At 48.4% G+C, this 14,745-nt stretch overlaps 1 protein-coding gene across 3 annotated transcripts in view; it reads left to right on the top strand.

The window, feature by feature from the left end:
• Positions 1 to 14,745, top strand: part of ISOC2 (isochorismatase domain containing 2) — a 250,152-nt gene that overhangs the window by 101,458 nt on the left and 133,949 nt on the right. For all 3 annotated transcript variants that reach the window (XM_063436060.1, XM_063436062.1, XM_063436061.1), the window contains exon 4: positions 10,517 to 10,587. In XM_063436060.1, the coding sequence (XP_063292130.1) occupies positions 10,517 to 10,587 (71 nt within the window). The remainder of the gene's footprint in view (positions 1 to 10,516; positions 10,588 to 14,745) is intronic.

Genomic DNA, 14,745 nt, shown 5'->3' on the forward strand with positions numbered 1-14,745 from the left:
CTTGTGAGTATTTACTTGGGACAAGTACATAATTTTCTTTGAAACATTTTAAACAATACTGCGCAATTGGGTGTACTTTTAATATTTTCCAGACCTCCTGTTTTACAACACGAATAGGGGTGGGTCGCCTGTACGGACCCAGAAGCCATTCATACCAGAGCTGGGTTCATAGCTCTTTGTTTGTGAGTGTGCCAATTACACCACTATTAACCACAAATACGTTATACAATTTTACACTATGTATGGTTATCTTTCTTAGGTTTTGAACCGATTTGATAGTGGATTATTGCTCCAAAATTCTAAAAGGTGAATAACAATTTTTTTGTCACATAAGCGCTACATTCTGGTTTTATTGTTGTTTCACATGCTGATAAAGAGGAATTATTTGACTGTTTAGCAGCTGATAAATTAACAAATCGGATACTGTTTTAAAAACTACTGTATAATAAGCGCTGGTTCCATTACTACTCTGTATCCCAGATAAACCCCAACTCCCCCAGATTAACAAACCTGGCCCAGGAGACTAGGTGAATAAACAAAAGGTCAGTCAAACCAACAAACAAACAAGGGGAGGGAGAAACTGGGAGGAAAATATTAGCCTCCTGTCAGTAATAAAATTAAGATTATTGTTACACTAAAGCTAGTATAATCTACAATTTTAGAACTTGTCAGGAGGCTTCATATTTGCTGTTTTAATGCTCAGACAGCAAAGCCCAAAGAAACATGATCCGCCGTACCAGCCTAAACTTTGCGAAGATAGCTCCTCGTAAACCGGCAGGAAAGTGTACGATGTCTTGGAGAAAAGCGCCTGCCATGACGGCGCCTGAAGTCGCCGTGTACCGACTGAAATGAACCGAAAAGACCTATACTCCCCGCCAATGCCAACAACAACCGAGCGGTACGTGAAGGGCGAAAAAAAGGAAAAGAACCGTCTAAACAAATGGTGGCATCAAACGCAGCATAAAGCCCCTATAAAACACCCCCTGGGGTGTGTGCATGGGTGTCTGTATCCATGGCTGTCTGTGTTCATGGCTTTCTGTATGGCTATGTTTGTCCCTGGCTGTCTGTATGGCTATGTGTGTCCATGGCTGTCTGTATGGCTGTGTGTGTCCATGGCTGTCTGTATGGCAGTGTGTGTCCATGGCTGTCTGTATGGCAGTGTGTGTCCATGGCTGTCTGTATGGCAGTGTGTGTCCATGGCTGTCTGTATGGCTGTGTGTGTCCATGGCTGTCTGTATGGCTGTGTGTGTCCATGGCTGTCTGTATGGCAGTGTGTGTCCATGGCTGTCTGTATGGCAGTGTGTGTCCATGGCTGTCTGTATGGCAGTGTGTGTCCATGGCTGTCTGTATGGCAGTGTGTGTCCATGGCTGTCTGTATGGCAGTGTGTGTCCATGGCTGTCTGTATGGCAGTGTGTCCCCATGGCTGTCTGTATGGCAGTGTGTGTCCATGGCTGTCTGTATGGCTGTCTGTGTGCATGGCTATTTGTATGGCTGTCTGTATGGCTGTGTGTGTGTATGGCTGAATGGATTGCTGTCTGTATGGCTGTGTGTGTGTGTGTCTGGCTGAACTGCTACCTGTGCCCGAAATTCCCTTTAGCTGCAGGCCTGGGAGTATATCACTGAGGAAGCCCTGTACCCACTATTGACATGAAGGGTGTCCAGGCAAGCACTGCCGCCATACTATCCAGGAGGACTCCAGTATACGGGCACCTCAGTAGGATTGGAAGGGTGAAGGCCCTAAACCTCATGCACTGGGCAAGGTTTTTATGACGATTCCCGGGCACGTAACCACGCTTTACACCAGCCCAACGGCGGCACATCTCCAAGGAGAATCTTCACACAGGGCTGCCCTGAGGTGGCTCAGTTGTTAAATTTCGACTGTCAACTAGCCTGTTCAATAGGCAAGGTCACCGTTTCTAATCACAACAGGGCCTACTCATCCATCCTGGTATTTAAAGGAGTACCACCACCATGAGGACCAGTGCTCAGACACCAACAGGGGAGCAAAGCGTTTCCGTGTCCTTAGCAACAAACCATTTAGCTGCCTTCCAGTATCCATCTTAGGTATTGGTAGTTATTCCTGCGTCATGTTTAACCCCTGGCCCATTTCAGGGGTTTACTTGACTTGCTTTTCCGATCTAGTATTTCCCTTCTCTCCGAGGTACGTATTTACCTTTATTTACTTTATCGTTTCTTGTTTTCATGTCTTCCCTTCTCCTATAGCTCGGGTCGTCGAGAGGCCTGACTTGACCTCCTCCGACTTCCCGGGCTCTCGTGGATCGCGGAGAACGTCTCCAGCTTTCCTCAGACTACCTACGGTCATCCTGGACCCCGCATGCACGGGATCCAGGTGGTCCGTTATAGATTCCATCATTGTTTCCAGAGGTTACATTCTCGCATCACGACCCGAGGTTGTCTACCATCAGTCTGGTTTAGTACCAGTTGATCCCACCCCTCAGGGGAGTGATTCAGAGAGGGGTCTCGTGGTCAGAGAGGGACCCCCCTCAGGACCTCAGTTGTACTCTGATATCATGTAATGGTGAACCCCCGCAGTTGGTCACCCTGAGTCTGATAGGGACTTTAGTTTGGATTACAAGAGGGTGCGGCCTTCCATCGCCTCGGCCCGTGACTGATAATGTTATTTACACAAGTAGAGAGCGAAGCCCCCTCATATACGGATCCAGACACTGATCCCTCAACCTCAGCCCGATTCTGAGAGGGATACAGAGGACATGTTTTGAGGTTGTCACACTCTCATAGAAGAATCCGTACATGGATGTCGACTCTAATTTTTGCTATTAACCGGTGTGGCCCGCTCAGGCTATCAGCCGGATGCTGACACGGAGTTCGGTTACATTATTAGAGAATGTGTCTCTCTCTCTCATACACTCGACTCACTACGGTGTCATCCATTCTTCAGCACACAGGCTTGTATAGAGGCTGCATAGAGGGGCGTGTCCCTCCTGCATTCCATTCAATATGGAGGTCTGTACCTCATACCGAGGTTACCATTGAAGCTTCAGCTCTGGTACAGAGGTATAGTACCTCACCGGTAAGCAAGGGAGACGATGCTTAATACCAACTGGACAATGGGAGAGTATCCCCCCTCTAGATCGAACGACCGGGCTACCGATTTTGTTATAGAGGGCTGCCTGATTGTGCAGGGTATACATGTTTAGACTGGATCCCTCCATTTCACCTCCTATAATGGATCTACTGGATCCGGGCCACTGTGTCCCACGTGAGAAATACTCTGAGGTACTACTGGGGGAGATCTCCTGCTTGTTTACACACACCCCGGAGACTTTATGGGACAGTATAGGGGCTGTGTGAACTGGCCATCTTGGGTTCAGCTCCCAGGATTGACCCATTTTGTTGGTAACCCTATACCATTCCTTTTGGATGCACTCCGGATGAGCCTCCGTGCAGGAGTGCAGGTTTTGCTATACTCAACGCTATATCAAGCATGCAATCGCACTCTGTTTAGGTTATGCAGACTATTGCGTACAAACTGCGATGATAGTTTTTCCCATGTCAAGGTGACAGGAGATCCTAAAGGCCTTCATAGAGCAAAGGTTCACTGCCGTGCTTGGGTAACAAGACTAGGGAAGATCCACATCCCGGTCTTCAGGCGCACCGTACACATGGATCGTGTGGAAAGACCGGAGTCCTTGGTCGACTTGGGTCCACTGGCCATTAACAAACTTGGGGATAAGTTGACAAGACTGCCGCTACTCATCTGAGAACATATTCATGAGAAGTGATTCGGATTTGGAAGCATGTGCATGGGGAAAATATTCGTCTGGGTTCGGCATTCTGAAATTCGGGACTTCGGCAACTTCGGAACTCCGGCATTTCGGGACTTTTCTTGCAGCCGCTTGGTAGATAACTCCCTAATTCCCACAGTATTATGGAGTTATCTACCAAAAGGCTGAAAGACCTAAATTGGTCTTTCAGCCAAATTTACTAATACTAAGTAAAAATTACTTGGTATTAGTCAATTTTGCCCCTACTCGCTATACTGCGAGTAGAGGCATGTCTATTAAACAGTGACCAGCCTGTGGCATGTCTATTAAACAGTGAGCAGCCTGTGGCCCTAAAGTAAAAAAGGGGGGAGGACCTATTGTCCTCCCCACCGGCCCCCACCCCTGAGAGGAGGAGGGGGGCCTTAATAAAAATTGGGGGGGGAGACCTATTGTCCTCCCCCTGGCACCCACCCCTGAGCGGCGGGTGGGGGTCACTAAACAAGAATAAGGGGGGGACCTAATGCCCCCCTGGCCCCCACACCTGAGCGTTGGGTGGGGACCCTAAATACAAATTGGGGGGGACCTATTGTCCTCCCCCCTGGCCTCCACACCTAAGCGGTGGGGGGGGGGCCCTAAATACAAACTGGGGGGGACCTAATGTCCTCCCCCTGGCCCCCACCCCTGAGCAGTGGGTGGGGGCCCTAAACAAGAATAAGGGGGGGGACCTAATATCCTCCCCCCTGGTCCCCACCCCTGAGCGGTGGGTGGGGGCCCTAAATACAAATTTAACACCCCCCCAGGTGACTAGGGGTCCCCAAACCTTTAGTCACCCCCTCCCCCCCAAAAATAAACCCCTACCTACTCCCCTCACCCTAAAAATGAGGGGGGACCTTTAACTAAGTACCTGTAAAAATAAACTTACCATTTGATGTTTTCTTTCTTCTAAAATCTTATTTTTTCAGCCCCAAAAAAGGGCAAATAAAAATCCATAATAACCGACGCAATAAAAATTAAAAAAAAAAAAAGAGCGCCAAACACTAGGTTTAGAGCACTCTAATTGGTGGGTTTAAGCTATCCATTCAGAGTGCTCTGACAGGTATATGAAGAGACTGACAGGTAAGCCTCTACATTTAAAAGGCAAAAGTCCAAATATATTATCCTTACAAATGGTCTTTAGTGATGAGGTCTTCTACTATTGCAGTGGATCCACTTTATATGAAAGATAAAAAGAGGGAAGGACAACCAATGGTGCAGTATGTAAAATTCAAATGTAGACGTAAAGGAGTAATAATATAAAACTCACTTTTGCCAGAGCTAATAACCAGCTCTGGGGTGAAGCGCATACAGCGGTTTAATCCCCGCTTGTGGGATATAAATGGATTCCTCTCCGTCACTGTTGTCCAATTCTCGGATAAAAAGAGACAACCAATAGTGCTCACTGTATGGTAATATTGATAAAAGAATAAAAGAATGTACTTACAAGACAAGAGCAGACCAACTGCTCTGTGATGACAGCGTGGGTGGATTTATCCCCACCTAAGGATTTCTTTAGGTACAGGAAACTTCCAAAAAGTATTTTTGACGAAACGCGTTATGGATATCTAATATCGTGTTCTTTTATATATATTAAAGTATTTTTGGTCATTTTATTGTGCCAATTACCTTTTTTATAGACACATAATCTATTTTACCTTGGCTTTTTAGTATTATCTTATTCACCTTTATTTATCGTATTATCTTATTCACCTTTTATTGGTTTTATGTAAAACCTCTGAAATACATCTTTGGAAGTTTCCTGTACCTAAAGAAATCCTTTTTTTATTGTTTTTCTTGTCTTATTTTAAAGGGTTTGAGGGATTCCTTTTAAGGTTGCTGCCTATAAGTTAAGTAAGCGCTGTCTCATTCTTCCATTTTTTTTCAAGCCTCTACATTTACCTGTCACAGCACTCTGGTTGGTTGGTTTGAAATCCACCAATCAGAGTGCTCTGTGTCATTTTACACAGCATGGGAAAGTTCTGGAATTTTCCCACACTGTGTAATTTTACTCATAACACTCTGGTTACTTAATCCATCAATCAGAGTTATGAGTCAAATTACACAGCGTGGGAAAATTCCAAAGAACTTTCCCATGCTGTGTAAAATTACACAGAGCACTCTTTTTATTTGGCCTTTTTTGGGGCTGAAAAATGAAGATTTTAGAAGAAAGAAAACATTGAACATTGAGTTTATTTTTATTTTTACAGGTACTTAGTTAAAGGTCCCCCCTCATTATTTTTAGGGTGAGGGGGGTAGGTAGGAGTTTATTTTTTGGGGAGGGGGTGACTAGGGGTTTGGGAACCCCTAGTCACCTGGGGGGAGGGGGCCAGGGGGCAGGTCATTAGGTCCCCCCCAATTTGTATTTGGGGCCCCCACGCACCGCTCAGGGGTGGGGGCCAGTGGGGAGGACATTAGGTCCCCCCCCAATTTGTATTTAGGGCCCCCACCCACCGCTCAGGGGTGGGGACCAGGGGGGAGGACATTGGGTCTCCCACCTTATTCTTGTTAAGGGCCCCCACCCATCGCTCAATGCTTTCCTATGGGGAATTGAGCGACGCTGGAGGTCCTCACACAGCGTGAGGACGTCCAGCGACGCTCTAGCAAAGAAAATCTTTGCTATAAATCAGGAAGTGCCCTCTAGTGGCTGTCTAGTAGACAGCCACTAGAAGTGAAGTTAACCCTGCAAGGTAATTATTGCAGTTTATAAAAAACTGCAATAATTACACTTGCAGGGTTAAGGGTAGTGGGAGTTGGGACCCAGACCACTCCAAGGGCAGAAGTGGTCTGGGTGCCTGGAGTGTCCCTTTAAATCCACACACTGTGTCTTACATTCCCTCAGGAGCGGTCTTATTTATATAATGCCCCCTTCTGGTCGAAACCTGTATATGGTGGAAAGGGTAAGGGTACCAATAAATGAAGAGATATTGTGTGTCTAAGTAAATCTGCAAAGGGGCATAAAAAATCAAATAGATATCCATGCTATGTGTTTGTTGGAGTAGTGGAATAATATTAGATTATGGCAACCAATGTCGTATGAGGTAGGGGCATGATGTTACAAAATATTTACCAACTCTAATTCATTGCATTGAGCCCTGAAGGGGCTAGGGTTCTTAAATAAAAAATCCAGTACATCACTTGGTACATTAATTTCTTATTTAATTCTCCTCCTCTCCAAGGTACGCATACTTCCTTAATACCACAATATGTAAGTAGGGCTGGGTTACTATTGTGGTGGGTCTTGAAGTGATGTGATAAGAAGTGTTTTTCAAATCCTCTTTTTTTTTTTTCAATTTATATTTTTTATTGAGTTATCATGAATAAGGCATAACTTTTCCAGTTTATGTATAGTTAACATAACTATATTTAAATCTACAGTGTTACCCTATATTATTGTTTCCTTAATCTCAAGGTATATTCATCAAACATTGTGTTACAATACAGAAATGGACACAGTTAAAAGATTTCACTCTGCATCACTGCTGATGTCTATGCAGTTACATTGATACTCATTTAGGAACACGGATTATTCAAATTTGATTGGTAACACCCTGGTGAATATCTCACAGGGGAGGACTTACTAAGCGCTGACACTGTGGTTTACAATTCTGATTTAAAAAAAAACATGGGAAAGTTTGTTTTCTTTCTTTTTTTTTTATGTGTTTTAGCAGCTGATTTATTTTATTCTATTTTATTTGCAAACTGTCATTTGCATTTATTGTTTTCTGTTATAGCTAATCCTTGCGCTCTCTTTGATTGATTTTTTTAGAGGTAAAAAGCTACCCCTGGAGGGAGTCTCTGCAGTAACACAGGGTGTCTGGGGGGAGTATCTGCAGTAACACAGGGTGTCTGGGGGGAGTATCTGCAGTAACACAGGGTGTCTGGAAGGAGTATCTGCAGTAACACAGGGTGTCTGGATTGAGTATCTGCAGTAACACTGGGTGTCTGGGGGGAGTATCTGCAGTAACACAGGGTGTCTGGAGGGAGTATCTGCAGTAACACAGGGTGTCTGGAGGGAGTATCTGCAGTAACACAGGGTGTCTGGGGGAGTCTCTGCAGTAACACAGGGTGCCTGGAGGGAGTCTCTGCAGTAACACAGGGTGTCTGGGGGGAGTATCTGCAGTAACACAGGGTGTCTGGGGGGAGTATCTGCAGTAACACAGGGTGTCTGGGGGGAGTATCTGCAGTAACACGGGGTGTCTGGAAGGAGTATCTGCAGTAACACAGGGTGTCTGGATTGAGTATCTGCAGTAACATAGGGTGTCTGGATTGAGTATCTGCAGTAACACAGAGTTTCTGGAGGGAGTATCTGCAGTAACACAGAGTGTCTGGAGGGAGTATCTGCAGTAACACAGTGTCTGGAGGGAGTATCTGCAGTAACACAGAGTGTCTGGGGGGAGTATCTGCAGTAATACAGTGTCTGGGGGGAGTATCTGCAGTAATACAGAGTGTCTGGGGGGAGTATCTGCTTGTAACATTTGTATGCACTGAAAAAAAAATGAATGCAGCTTATGAATGAATCTAAAATGGATGCTGTCCAGTAGGTGGGAGGGTCTGCTAGGGATGGTGTGCTGCTGATTGGCTGGAATGTGTCTGCTGACTGTGAGGCACAGGGTCAAAGTTTACTCAATGATGACGAATAGGGGGCGGATCGAACCGCGCATATGTTCGCCCACCGTGGCGAACACGAACACGCTATGTTCGCCAGGAACTATTCGCCGGCGAACTGTTCGGTACATCACTAGTCATCAGTTACATGCAATATAAGTCCTCAAGCACTCGGTGGTCCCCACATGGTACGGAAAGCATAAAGACTGTAGTGAAGAATCTGCAGTTAGCGTCTCTGAACCTGCCCATGACGGTTGGTGTCGGTATATACGGCCTCACGGCCTCAGATTGGCATGGAGAAGTCCTTAAAGGTGGGCCGGTGTGCTGTCGCAGCAAAGGCATGCTCCGTGCGGTTGGTACGCAGGTGATATGGGTTATTCCTTAACTTATCTCATTATCTCACAGGCGGAGACAGGGAGTGTTTAAGTGTAACTATACCTTATGATTGGCTATTTGGTTTGTGTACTGTGGGAGGTTCTCCTGCAAGGGGACCTCCATAAAAGCCTGTGTGGTCTCAATAAACTTCAGTCTTGTTACACCCTTCATCATGTTTCGGCTGGTGTTTGGGTACCTGATTGCTACTTGGGAAAAGCTGGATTTCGTTTCTTTGGGATTTAACTACCGACCAGAAGTACCGAACGGCGAGCTATAATCACCCTGGCTCTCAACCGTTCGGCTCAAATCATACGAACCCATAGCTACCACTTCAGGGTTCATTGCACCCTGCAAACATGGAGTAAGGTTTGCTGGGAGGGGAAGGAAGTAGATATAGCTGAAAAAGAGGTCCACAGTATGATGGTGTAACAGTAACATGCTGCCAATGCATTTAGGGACTGGAACATGGCTGGCTTACAAAACAGCCTGTTACAATTTAGTTCACTATGCTCTTGAGTTGATACTTATCTCTAACGAAACAATGATGTGTACTGTTCTTGCTTGTATACCCTTGTTTAGTACCGAAAAATGTAAAACTTAAAATAAAGATTGTAAAAAAAATAAAAGTAAGTAAATTGTAGTATAAGGTTGCAAAATAAAGACATTTTAATAAATGAAAGCGATCTGAATACTTCCTGAATGCAGTGTGACATTACACTTGAGTTGAGGCCTGACTGTTTGGCCTGAACTCAGTCTCATGTCTGAATACTGTGTGCAACAAGCAGCAGAGCTGTGACATGTGCATGTATGTTCAGTCCCACATTCAATTTTTTTAAAGGGATACTCCAGGCACCCAGACCACTTCTGCCCATTGGAGTGGTCTGGGTGCCAACTCCCACTACCCTTAACCCTGCAAGTGTAATTATAGCTTTTTTCATAAACTGCAATATTTACATTGCAGGGTTAAGTCCTCCTCTAGTGGATGTCTGCTAGACAGCCACTAGAGGAGACTTCCATGTTCATAGAACTCAAAAAGTGTTATAAAAATACGCTGGACGCTATGTGAGGACCTCCAGCGTTGCCAAAATCCCCATAGGAAAGCATTGTATAATTGCCGTGCATGCACATTAGGTCTCCCCCACTGGCTGACGTCGGCGGGGGAGGAGCGTAAGCGGAGTCTGACCCACCACTGAGGGGCATCGGCACTGGACTCCGGTAAGTCACTGAAGGTTGTTTAACCCCTTCAGCAACTTGGGATGGGGGGTGGGAAGTAGAGGGTCCTGCAGTGCCAGGAAAATAATGTTTTCCTGGCGCTGGAAAATCCCTTTAATTCTGAATTGTTTGTGTAGTCTGCACAAGGGTACAAGCAAAATATGGTCAAAATTGAGGTAGTTGGCACTGAACTGAGCTCTGAGGGGCTGTGTCAGAACTGCAATGATTTGTAAACACTGTTGCAGCTTTAAGCCACTGTCAGGACAGAGAGTAGGATAAAGAGGATGGACTGTTTTATATTATGGTACATGCCTAAGCTGCCAAAACTTTACAAAACCTGATGTGTCTGCTGTCAGGGTTATACAATTCCTACATCTTTCAATACCTTTCCTCTGCTCCTTTCCCAATCTATCTAAATATATATAGGCCTTTGGTCCCCATTTGCACTTCAAGCCCTTTGTTAACTTAAAGATAAATCATCTGTATATTATCAGCATTAATCAGCTGCCAAAATGGTCATAGAACTTGTCTCTCTTTTCAGAGTACCACACTGGACCTTTTGGATAAGGGTTTTGATGTCCACATTGTTGCGGATGCATGCTCTTCTCGAAGGTAATGTGTGTGTGTGTGTGTATGTGTAGACTACACTAAAAGGAACTCTCCAAATAACATAGCCCACTGTAGTGGTTATGGTGCCAGGAGTGCCCTGGCACCCTCCTTCAATCTGCAAATAAATGGTCTAGCTCAGTGAAGCTAACTCGAAGCTCCTTAACCCCTTAAGGACCAAACCTCTGGAATAAAAAGGATTCATGACATGTCACACGTCATGTGTCCTTAAGGGGTTAAATACATTTTTGGCAGCAGGCAGGCATCCGGTGGAATTCATTTGTAAATGGTTTGACTACATCCTGTGGGAGTGTATGTGGATGACCTGGATCCAGCACGCAGCATGTAAGAAATTGGGATATCCAGTATGTAGTGCAAGGATCTGTGGGATGTGTGTGTGTATATATTATGATTTTTTTTGTAGTGCATATTTTAACAGACATGCTTGCATTAACAATTCAGATGATTATATATCACAATGGACAGGGGGGAAGAACACTATGGGACAGGGGGGAAGAACACTATGGGACAGGGGGGAAGAACACTATGGGACAGGGGGGAAGAACACTATGGGACAGGGGGGAAGAACACTATGGGACAGGGGGGAAGAACACTATGGGACAGGGGGGAAGAACACTATGGGACAGGGGGGAAGAACACTATGGGACGGGGAGGAAGAACACTATGGGACGGGGAGGAAGAACACTATGGGACGGGGGGAAGAACACTATGGGACGGGGGGAAGAACACTATGGGACGGGGGGAAGAACACTATGGGACGGGGGGAAGAACACTATGGGACGGGTAGGGAGAACTCTATGGGACGGGTAGGGAGAACTCTATGGGACGGGTAGGGAGAACTCTATGGGACGGGGAGGGAGAACTCTATGGGACGGGGGGGAGAACACTATGGGACGGGGGGGAGAACACTATGGGACGGGGGGGAGAACACTATTGGGCGGGGACGGGGGAAGAACTCTATGGGATGGTGGGGAGAACTCTATGGGACGATGGGGAGAACACTATGGGACGGTGGGGAGAACACTATGGGACGGGGAGGGGGGGAAGAACACTATGGGATGGGGGGAAGAACACTATGGGATGGGGGGAAGAACACTATGGGACGGGGGGGAGAACTCTATGGGACGGGGGAGAACACTATGTGACGGGGACGGGGGGAGAACACTATGGGACGGGGACGGGGGGAAGAACACTATGGGATGGGGGGAAGAACACTGGGACGGGGGAGAACTCTATGGGACGGGGGAGAACACTATGGGACGGGGACGGGGGGAGAACACTATGGGACGTGGACGGGGGGAAGAACACTATGGGATGGGGGGAAGAACACTATGGGATGGGGGGAAGAACACTATGGGACGGGGGGAAGAACACTATGGGACGGGGGGAAGAACACTATGGGACGGGGGGGAAGAACACTGGGACGGGGGGAAGAACACTATGGGACGGGGGGGAAGAACACTATGGGACGGGGGGGAAGAACACTATGGGACGGGGGGGAAGAACACTATGGGACGGGGGGGAAGAACACTATGGGACGGGGGGGAAGAACACTATGGGACGGGGGGGAAGAACACTATGGGACGGGGGGGAAGAACACTATGGGACAGGGGGAAGAACACTATGGGACTGGGGGGAAGAACACTATGGGACTGGGGGGAAGAACACTATGGGACTGGGGGGAAGAACACTATGGGACGGGGGGAGAACACTATGGGACGGGGGAGAACACTATGGGACGGGGACGGGGGGGAAGAACACTATGGGACGGGGACGGGGGGGGAAGAACACTAGGGGACGGGGGGAGAAGAACACTATGGGACGGGGACGGGGGGAAGAACACTATGGGACGGGGACGGGGGGAAGAACACTATGGGACGGGGACGGAGGGGAAGAACACTATGGGACGGGGACGGGGGGGGAAGAACACTATGGGACGGGGACGGAGGGGAAGAACACTATGGGACGGGGACGGGGGGGGGAAGAACACTATGGGACGGGGACGGGGGGGGAAGAACACTATGGGACGGGGACGGGGGGGGAAGAACACTATGGGTCGGGGACGGTGGGGGGGAAGAACACTATGGGACGGGGACGGGGGGGGAAGAACACTATGGGACGGGGACGGGGGGAGAAGAACACTAGGGGACGGGGGGAGAAGAACACTAGGGGACGGGGATGGGGGGAAGAACACTATGGGACGGGGACGGGGGGAAGAACGCTATGGGACGGGGGGTTAGAACACTATGGGACGGGGACGGGGGGGAAGAACACTAGGGGACGGGGGGAAGAACACTATGGGACGGGGGAAGAACACTATGGGACGGGGACGGGGGGGGAAGAACACTATGGGACGGGGAGGGGGGGAAGAACACTATGGGACGGGGAGGGGGGGGAAGAACACTATGGGACGGGGAGGGGGGGGAAGAACACTATGGGACGGGGAGGGGGGGGAAGAACACTATGGGACGGGGAGGGGGGGGAAGAACACTATGGGACGGGGACGGGGGGGAAGAACACTATGGGACGGGGAGGGGGGGGAAGAACACTATGGGACGGGGAGGGGGGGGAAGAACACTATGGGACGGGGAGGGGGGGGAAGAACACTATGGGACGGGGAGGGGGGGGAAGAACACTATGGGACGGGGAGGGGGGGGAAGAACACTATGGGACGGGGAGGGGGGGAAGAACACTATGGGACGGGGAGGGGGGGGAAGAACACTATGGGACGGGGGGAAGAACACTATGGGACGGGGACGGGGGGGAAGAACACTATGGGACGGGGAGGGGGGGGGGAAGAACACTATGGGACGGGGACGGGGGGGGGAAGAACACTGTGGGACGGGGGGGGAAGAACACTGTGGGACGGGGGGGGAAGAACACTGTGGGACGGGGGGGGAAGAACACTATGGGACGGGGGGAAGAACACTATGGGACGGGGATGGGGTGGAAGAACACTATGGGACGGTGAAGGGGGGGAAGAACACTGTGGGACGGGGACGGGGGGAAGAACACTATGGGACGGGGGGAAGAACGCTATGGGACGGGGATGGGGTGGAAGAACACTATGGGACGGTGAAGGGGGGGAAGAACACTGTGGGACGGGGACGGGGGGGGAAGAACACTATGGGACGGGGGGAAGAACACTATGGGACGGGGATGGGGTGGAAGAACACTATGGGGCGGGGATGGGGTGGAAGAACACTATGGGACGGTGAAGGGGGGAAGAACACTATGGGACGGGGACGGGGGGAATAACACTATGGGACGGGGGGGAGAACACTGTTACGGACCGTTTCAGCAGAAAAGGGTAAAAATCCGTTTAGGCGATAATCCCCTTTTCTCAGAAAGGCACAGCTACTGCAGAACATCAAAACTCATGAATTCGGATATAAATGAATGCACTAAACTCCCGAACTGCATACAAGGGAATAAGGTAGCACTCCAAACTGGAACCTCACGAATAGCTGCTAGCAGACGAACAGGAAAAGCAGACATCAGCTTACACTCCTAGCAATCAATCTTCCAGCAGCATACAGTGAATCCCCCAAGAACGAGACAAGGCTCCGTGTTGAGGGTCAAGCAGTGGTCTGTTTATTGAGGGCTACCTGCCCCTGTATTTATGCAGGTCTCCCACCTGGTGGACACTCCCCTAGGGGACCAAATGGAAGACTGAAACAGCAGACAGACATGTATCATTTTCGTACACACAGCCACAATACTTTCCCACAATGCATCCTGGTTTCCTCCTCTCTGTCCTGGAGATAATTAATGAAGTAATTCAATTATCTCCCAGGACAAAGGCCAGACTCCATTATGCACGTGGTGACACAGAAGCAGACTATCACTTTAAAATACATACAGACATATTTTATACACAAAACACAGACATGTTACATATCCCCAGATAGCTCAGGTCTGGGTGCACATTATTAGGTGAATGGCACCCAGACCACACAAATACATTTTAAGTGCCATGGAGCTAAAGTCTTTAATTATATGAACAGGCTCCATGGCATTGCTATCTGGGTTAAAGGATTCACATAAAACATAAAATACCGAATTTCCCTGCATTCACCAAATCCATACGAATGAGAATCAGGGGCTGGAGGCTCAGCGGTGCCTGCACGTAAAAGTGTCCGA

The sequence above is a fragment of the Pelobates fuscus genome, chromosome 11 (assembly GCF_036172605.1).
Source record: "Pelobates fuscus isolate aPelFus1 chromosome 11, aPelFus1.pri, whole genome shotgun sequence".
Classification (NCBI taxonomy): domain Eukaryota; kingdom Metazoa; phylum Chordata; class Amphibia; order Anura; family Pelobatidae; genus Pelobates; species Pelobates fuscus.